This window comes from Vipera ursinii (assembly GCF_947247035.1).
Source record: "Vipera ursinii genome assembly, chromosome: 4".
Classification (NCBI taxonomy): Eukaryota; Metazoa; Chordata; class Lepidosauria; order Squamata; family Viperidae; genus Vipera; species Vipera ursinii.
The window spans coordinates 68,556,160-68,565,274 of record NC_139514.1 but is presented as its reverse complement, the minus strand read 5'-3'; the positions used below and the strand labels follow the sequence as shown (position 1 = coordinate 68,565,274).

The 9,115-nt window shown below is 41.6% G+C and overlaps 1 protein-coding gene across 1 annotated transcript in view; it reads right to left on the bottom strand.

The window, feature by feature from the left end:
- Positions 1–8,379: 8,379 nt before the first annotated feature.
- Positions 8,380–9,115, bottom strand: part of ACE2 (angiotensin converting enzyme 2) — a gene marked incomplete at both ends in the record, with an annotated part of 46,074 nt that continues 45,338 nt past the window's right edge. The window contains 2 exons of the mRNA XM_083361286.1: positions 8,380–8,491; positions 8,780–8,974. Of these exons, the coding sequence (XP_083217412.1) occupies positions 8,380–8,491; positions 8,780–8,974 (307 nt within the window). The remainder of the gene's footprint in view (positions 8,492–8,779; positions 8,975–9,115) is intronic.

Sequence of the window (9,115 nt, the reverse complement as noted above, 5' to 3'; positions counted from 1 at the left end):
TTAAAAATTAAAATTAGATAACATTTAATAACAGGACATTGATTGTTCATCAAGATTTATTAAGATATATATAAGCAAAAGTGGTAGAGGACAGGAAGGCCTGGAGGAACATTGTCCATAGGGTCGCGATGGGTCGGACACGACTTCGCAACTAACAACAACAACAAAGCAAAAATGTATTTATAAATGTGATACTGAAGTTTATACTCAGTTTTGATACAATTAGAAATTTGTTAACTTAAATATGAAATAGCAAATGTTAAGGGAAACAGAGAAGAAATATTTGATGTTATAACCTGAGATACCTACCAAAGATTGTATTACTGAACTATTGTTCAACCCAATTACCACATTGCCTTCTAAATACTTATATGTAAAACTGGAAAATCAATAAAATATCTTTTTTTTTTTAAAAAAAAAGGTACAGAAAATAATTAGGGTTTAAAAGAGGTGGATCTCACTCAGTCTCTTCCGCACTGCTTTAAGAGTTGCCTGGTGGAAAATGTGACTTCGGCTGTTCACAGCCTAGGGACGAGCCATAATGGCTGGTCTTTTTTTGGAGGAATCGCCAGGTCTAACGAGAGAGTTGCTGCTCTCCCGTGATCCAGCGAACGCCCCTCCTTGCTGGTCGCCTTTTGGGGCTACTTTTGGCCCTTTTCAGGGCCCCCCCAGTGATGTGAAACTGGACAAGGGGAGAGAGAGCAAGTCTCCCAGCTGTCTATGGCGGCTGCGCGGCAAACTGGAAGACGCGCCCATGATTTCTGAAGGCAAGCTATTCCACTGGTTAATTGTCCTCACTGTTAGGAAGTTTCTCCTTAATTCCAGGTTGCTTCTATCTTTGATTAGTTTTCAACCATTGTTTCTCGTGCTTCCCTCTGGTGCTTTGGTGAACAACCTGGCCCCCTCTTCCTTGTGGCAGCCCTGGTGGTGATGTTGTCTATTCCACCTTTTCCTTATTGAACAACGTATTGGAAAACATCCTGCATATACTAAAATAATACAAAAATGCCAAGTTCTAATCTTACTAATTTTTCTGTTTTTGTGCAGCTACCAGAGGAACAGCCTACCTTTCATCATCTGCTTTCACTCCTGGAGCACACAGTAAAATGTCAAACCTGGAAATTGAATTCATCTTAAATGGTGCTTCCATTCTTCTCTTTTTGTTCTCAAGAAGTCTTATTCTAGGGCCATCTCTTGAAAAATTGTTATTAAATGGGGGATTTAAGCAGTAAATTAATTAAAATATTGCTCAAAACCAATGCAGCAATGCATGAACATTGAAATGTTTAAAAGACAAAAGGGTTTTGTCTTTTTAAAAAATGTATTGTAAAACTTTTCAATAAAAAATGTGGTTTTTTTGCTTTCTGAAACTAATATATTTAAAGTTGGTATGTTTTTGTCTTGCTTTCAGATTAAGCGTGAATACTGGCACTGAAGGAGATAGGAGAGTCTCCATTGGACAGCAGAAAACAGTGAAGAAAGTTGGTGTCAAACTACTATGAATATCACACCTATATTACAGTTTTGAAGTCATCTTTGAAATTGTTGGGTTATGAATTTTCTGTAATCTTCATTAGTGCAACATCCTTTTTAGATCAACTGAACTCACAATAATGTGCAAATTTTTGTATTCTCAAACACTAATCAGGAAAAATTGCACCATGGATTTTTATCTGAGTTTGTTTAACACATTTGCTCACATGCAAATTATGAAATTTCTTTTAGTTATCACTTTATTTTTTTTGAAAGTTTGTTCTTTTTTGTTGCAGTGCAATCTGGAAGTTTTTAGAAATGGGGTGGGGCAGATATGTTATTATTATTATTATTATTATTATTATTATTATTATTATTATTATTATTATTATTATTATTATTATTATTATTATTATTAATTTTATTTGTATACCGCCCTTCTCCCAAAGGACTCAGGGCGGTGAACAGGGCAATACATATTAAAAAACAAGATACAAAAATTAAAAACGATTAAACAAATGCCCATGAATAAGTTAAAACACATTAAAAAATAGATTAAAACAGATTAATAAAGCCCAACCCCATCCCATGAGGCCAGGCCAGCTTGTTCGAAAAGGTAGGTTTTGAGATCGCGCCAGAAGGAGCAGAGGTCAGGCGCCATCCGGAGCTCGACCGGAAGATGGTTCCATAAATCCGGCGCGCCCACAGAGAACGCCCTCCCCCTGGGGGCCACCAGTCGACATTCTTTGACCGGTGGCACCCTGAGGAGGCCCTCTCTGTGGGAGCGTACTGGGCGGAGGGAAGTTGACGCCGGCCGCAGGTGCTCCCCAAGGTATTCCGGACCCATGCCATGTAGGGCTTTGTAGGTCATTACCAACACCTTGAATCTCACCCAGAAGACAATTGGAAGCCAATGCAGCTCGCGGAGCAGAGGTGTAACATGGGAGTGTCAGGAAACTCCCAACACAACTCTCGCGGTTGCATTCTGTACCAGCTGGAGCCTCCGAGTGGTCTTCGAGGGTAGCCCCATGTAGAGAGCGTTGCAGTAGTCCAGACGAGAGGTCACGAGGGCGTGAGTGACCGTACGTAAGGCATCCCGGTCTAGATAGGGCCGCAACTGGCGCACCAGGCGAACCTGGGCGAAGGCCCCCCTAGTCACAGCTACTATATGGTCTTCTAGAGAAAGCTGTGAATCTAGGAGGACTCCCAAGTTGCGAGCCCTATCTACGGGGGGTAATAACTCACCCCCCATAGAGAGAGATGGGATACCCTGAATATCCCGAGATGCCGGTACGCACAGCCACTCGGTCTTGTCAGGGTTGAGTCGAAGCCTGTTCCTCCCCATCCAGACAGACCCGAACCGCCTCCAGGCAGCGGGACATCACGTTGAGGGCATCACTGGGGTGGTTTGGGGTCAAAATGAAAAGCTGGGTATCATCAGCATACTGATGATACCCAACTCCAAAACCACGAATGATCTCACCCAGCAGTTTCATGTAGATGTTGAACAGGAGAGGCGAGAGGACCGACCCCTGAGGGACTCCACAAGCGAGAGGCCTCGAGGTCGACCTCTGCCCCCCTGCCACCTATGTTATACCACCTATGTTAATAAAGTATTTTGTTGTACTCCTTTTAGTTATGTCCTCAGCAAACAATATATAACAAAACAGAAATTGTTTTCTGTAATTGAGAAAAAAATAACTACCCAAACAGGATTCCAATGTTTGGTGTTGATGTCAGATTTTTTTTTAAACATCACTTAAAATTTACATACACATGTTGGTATCTGAATAGGAAAAAGAACCATCTTTTTATCATCAGCTTTTTCTATGGATGCAACATTGAAGAAAATTGAAAGTAAGAACTTATAGTAGACACGTGCAAGCCTGGTAGAGATTGAGCAATTGTTATTTAGAGAAAATCTCCAAAAAGTTGTAGACAGCACTGGGATGAAGCTGTGGGTATGAGCAATGGGAAGAACAAAGTGGAATTTAACAGGGAGACACGTGACATTTGGCAAATGGTTAGGAAAAATGCAAGGCACAAACATAGGTTGGGAAAGATATGCCCTTGACAAAAAAATGTGTGAAAATGCTCTGGCCCAATTGAGCATTAGCCAGCAATGTGAAGCAGGTGTTAAAAAGGCAAATTCTTTTTTGAGATATATTAGTTGGAGCATAGGAAAAGTTGTTTCACAATACTTGGCCTTGGTCAGACCCAACTTGGAATATGTGTCCATCTCTCGGCAGTAGAATTCAAAAAAGTTAAGTGATAAATTGAAATGAGTTCAGAGAACAGATGTGTAAGGACCCACCTCAGCTAACCACCCAAGAAAGCAGAACTCTTGAAACAGGCATTGTCTCAAAAGGAACTTTTATTAGGGGTTAGTCACAGTAGGGAAGTCAAGGCATGATCTGGGGAAAATCCCTCTCAAACGGTATAGTTAAACTAGCAACCTTCCTCCTCCCACTAAAGTCAGTGTCCATTTGAAATCCAGCCAATCCACAAGTGGTATGATGTTTGGGTAACTGGCACAGTTGGCGTGCATCTCAAGGTCTTCTCTAGTTTTGTTTCTCCGTAACCGTCTCCCTGATAAAGGAGACACATTCTTTTCTCAAGTGGATAGAGGCAGGAGAGGAAAAGTAGAAAGTGAAAGTTATCCCAAGCAAAAGCAAATCACCCCCTCCCAGCAGAATGGCAGGCCCCAAACAAAAGCACATATGCAGGGAAACCAATAAGGATTTGGGGACCTGACATACTATCCACCTAGAAAACAGAAAAGGGGGAATAGAAACAATACAGACATATCAATTAGGTTTATCAGGATATTTAGCATGGAACCATTTGAGAAGTCTAGGTGCTCTAACAAGTCTCTTGTATACCCACTCATTTTGGGTAGAAGGGAGATTCTTCCAAGCTACTAGGTACTGTGTTACCCAATGATGTGTTCAAAATATCTTTAATTTCAAAGTGTTGTTCACCCTCAACCATGATAGGTGGGCACCTGAGCTGTAGGAAGCCTAAGGTCAGAAGTAACCTCTCGTTTGAGTAAGCTGCAGTGGAAAAAGGTGGAATTTCCATAGGTTCTTTGGCAAGTCCAATTCAACCATCACAGGGTTGATGATGCATTTGACAGGAAAGGTCCTACAAATTTAGGGCCTAACTTCTTTGAAGGTTGTAAAGATTGCAAATATTTAGTGGAGAGGTTGTCACCAACTTTATATGGTTTTTGTTCCACCCTCCATTTATCAGCTTGAGTCTTATAGGTTTCTCTGGCTTCATCCAGAGCTTTCCTGACTACTGGCCAGGTATTCTGTAACTGTTTAATCCATTCCTGCAAGGAAGGGATTTCAGGTTCTATGGTAGGGAATTCAGGCATGACCACGAATGTTTGGCCATTAGCCACTTGAAATGAAGTGAAACCTGTACTGGAGTGTACATCATTATTATAAGCAACTTCAGCAAATGGTAATAGGTTGGATGAATTATCTCAGATATTGTGCTAGAACTGAGTTCAGTTTCTCTATGCCCCCATTCGAGGATGATGGGAAGATGAACACTTGACTAGAACCCATCAAGTCCAGAAAAGCTTTCCAGAACTTAGTAGTGAATTGAAACCCTCTGAGATTATTCATTGTGGGCCCCCATGGAATCGATAAATGTTTTGCACAAAGAGTTTAGCTAAAGTCTTTGCAGTTGGGATCTTGAGGCATGGAATGAAATGAAGTTGTCTAGAGAACAAATCTGTTATGACCCAAATTAGTGTTTCCAGCGCTTTCAGGCAGTTCCACAATAAAATCCGTAGAGTTCTAGGGGCGCTGTTATGGGGTCAATTGGCCCATTCATCAATGGGTCATTTTCATAGTCGCATTCTGTCCCTTCTGGGTCATTGTAGCATGGAATCGGAGATCGACCCTCTCATTTGTGGCCACAGGGGAGCTCTACGACTTCTTCGAATCTCATAGCAGTCTTCCTGGAATGTGGTGAGGCTCTTGGAGGTCTTCCAGCCAGTAGATGATCCCCTATCTTTGCAGGTGTCTTGCTGCGGCAATCCACATTTCGATGTCTTTCTTTACCACATTAGAAGCAGGCAGTGGTGAGAGGCAAGGCAGGCAAAACTAAAGCGGTCTCCCCTCGTTTCTCTGACTGTAGTTTGAAGCTTGGTCTTACCAGGTGGTGTAGGTGCTTGCATTGATCGATCTCTACTTCCTCAACTAGCAGGCACCAATTATACAGCCATCCCTGGGCTCCATGATCTACACAAGCATTATACAACTCTTTGTTGAACCCATCTTGGAAACAGCTTACCAGGATGTCTTCTGGCCAGTAAAGACAGTGGCCAACTCTTTGAACTCTTCAGTATACTCAGCCACTGGTCTTCTTCCTTATTTCACTGTCTTTATGCGCTCCCGGGCTTTCTTGTCTGCCAGCCAGTCTTCAAAGTTTCTGCAGAGAGCGGCCATAAAGTGGTTGACATTTCTCAATTTGGGTGTGTTGCAGTTGTACAGGGTCACCATCCAGACAGCTGCTCCACCTTCCAAAGCTAGGGTAACTATCTGGACCTTTTTTTACATCGGTAGGCAGTGTTCTCCCATAAATTTGCATGTAGGTGAACACTTGTGCCAGGAAATAACCCAATTGTTTCGGTTCTCCATCAAACTTCACTCTGATTGGATTTCATCTCAGCTGGGTTAGGTGATCTGCCTCTGGTTCCTTGAGATAGACGGCCTCACTGTGGTGTTGCCTCCTGGGCTCTAGCTGCTGTCTCTTGGACCTCCGATTCCTCTTCCTATGATTCACCCTTGAACTCTTCCTCCGATTCGGGGCATTCTTTCAGCTTCACTTTTAATTCGTCAAGGTTTTTTTTCACGTACTCCATCACCACTTTCATCGTTTCTGATTTCAATTCTTCTTTTTCTCTATCTTTATCAGGAGGGGCAGGTTCTGGATTTTTCTTCTTTGCCTTTTTCTTCCCTCCACCTCAAGTAAGGGTGACTTTCGGGGCTTTTTCTTCTCATCCTTTTTTTTTCTGATCCCAAGTGACCATCTGGCTTGATCTTCAACAGAAGGCCCGCTTCTTCCAGATCCCTGGAAAGGCTTTCATCAGGTTTTCAACAGAGATCTTCGGCCCATTTCTCTTCCTGGAACTCTTCCATGTGGAAATCAGTTGCGACTCCCCCAGCAGGGTAGCAGCTGCTCTGGGTTGAGTACTACACAGATCTCACCTTAGGTAAGGACTCACCTCAGCTAAGAGCAGAACTCTTGAAACAGGCATTGTCTCAAAAGGAATTTTTATTAGGGGTTAGTGACAGTAGGAAAGTCAAGGTGAGATATGGGGAAAATCCCGCTTAAATGATATCGTTAAACTAGCAATCTTCTTCCTCCCACCAAAATCATAGTGTCCATTTGAAATCCAGCCAATCCACAGGTGCTATGATGTTTGGGTAACTGGCACAATTGGCATGCATCTCAAGGTCTTCTCCAGTTTCATTTCTCCATAACTGTCTCCCTGATAAGGGAGACACATTCTTTTCTCAAGTGCATAGAAGCAAGAGAGGAAATGTAGAAAGTGAGTTATCCCAAGCCAAAGCAAATTCCCCCATCCCAGCAGAATGGCAGGCCTCAAACAAAAGCACATGTGCAGGGAAAACAATAAGAATGTGGGGACCTGACATGATGCCAAGATGCTGAAGGGTCTGGAGAACAAGTTCTACGAGCAATGGTTGAAGGATCTGGGTATGTTTAGCTAAAGAAGAGATGACTGAGGGGAGATATGACAGCAGTTTTCAAATATTGAAAAATTGTCACATAAAAGATCATGTCTCAGAGAGCACCAGTGGATTAAACTACATGGAATTAAGTTCAGACTATATGTGAGGATGAATTTCCTGATAGCATCTACATTCAGCCAATGAAACAGACTGCAACATGAAGTGGTGAGTCCTCCTTCGCAGAAGACCTCCAGCTGAGACATCCCTTTCTGAGATCCCTTCCATTAATTAGAAGCTAGAAGGATTCACCACCACCACCAGCACATGTAGTTTTGTAAATGGCATCCATATATTATGACCAATGAGGCAAAGAGCAACTTTGTGTGGAGGCATGTGATTATGATTATAATTATAATAAAGGAAATTGAATGGCATGTTAAATGTAATTGGCAAGGATTCAGCAAGCCTGAAAGGTTTTCAATCAGTGTGTGCTACCTGCTGTAACATATGTCAGTGAAATATGGACACTAACCTCACAATCAATACAATAAGAGTGGCGCAGAGCCATGGAAAGATACATGCTCAGCATTACAAGATAAGATAGAAAGACCTGCACATGGATTAGACAACAAACAAAAGTATACGATATCATCAAGAGAGTAAAATAATTGAAATGGAAATGGGCTGGTCACATAGCAAGGAGAAATGATGGCAGGTGGACCAAGGCAGTCATAGAATGGATCCCACTTGATAAAAAGTGTCCACGAAAGAGACCTAAAACAAGATGGACTGATGACATCAGCAAGTATTGCAGGCCCAATTGGCAAAAGAAAGGTCAGGACCGTATAAGTTGGAAACATTTGGAAGAGGCCTTCAACCTGCAGTGGAAAGACAATGACTAAAATGATGATTAGAATCAGACAAAAGTCATAGGAAGTATATTCTTGAAAAAAAACCTTATTAAGTACTTTCAGCCAGAAATGGCAACCCATAACTGCTTGCTTAATTAAAAAAAAAGTGGTGGGAGAGAAGATTAGCTGAGTTACATGAATTCATCCGTGCTCCACAAATCCATTTCTGGTTTACTGAGCCTTTAATATAGCATTATCTATATTAAAATGTCCCTTTGTATGTTAGTGTGTTGGCCACAAACATGCAAAGATACCTCGGGCAAGTCCATTTACTTGGTTGGCTTTTAGAAAGTTGTTGTGGCAGCTTCATCAGGTTGAAATGTTGAATTGCTTTGTCCACATTCTTCATGAATGGCAGCAGTTTCAATGGCATCAGTTTTTGCTGCCTGTTTTTTCCTGCACATAAAAATAATACATTGACTAGTATTTAATTATTTTTTTAAAAAAACTATCAGCATGTGTACAGAAAACAAAGTGTTTTTCTAGTAAAATTCTGCTTAATATCAGTCTTGAGAAACAATTGCGACATGGTAGGTATTGGTTAAAGGTACCAGTGAGATACATGAACTGAAAAAGGAGGTAGCTGCGGAATTTTGGCAGTTGCAGTCCACCTATCTTAAAATTCACAAAATTGTACAAAATGAACCTTGATTTAAGACGACAGCATCCATAAATAGCACTTACTTTCTTCGATCTTTCTGTCCAATAATGATCAAGGTAATGATTCCAATCACTACAAGACCAATCACAACTCCAAATACTACAAGCCACACAGATATGGGTGATTCATAAGGTGGTGCCAATGTTGGTAAGAGGCCAACAAATTCCAAAGTTTGATCAGTCAGTTTGAAAGCTTCATTGATACGTTCCCGAGATAGACTGTAAATGGAGTGGGAAATTTTCTTTAAAACATTTCCAGGCATTCTACTAAAGTGTTTATTGCAATTGTAAAGTGACCCTGCTGTGATAAATGTTACAAGTATTAGGTGCTTGCCCTTCCTTCCTTCCTTCCTTCCTTCC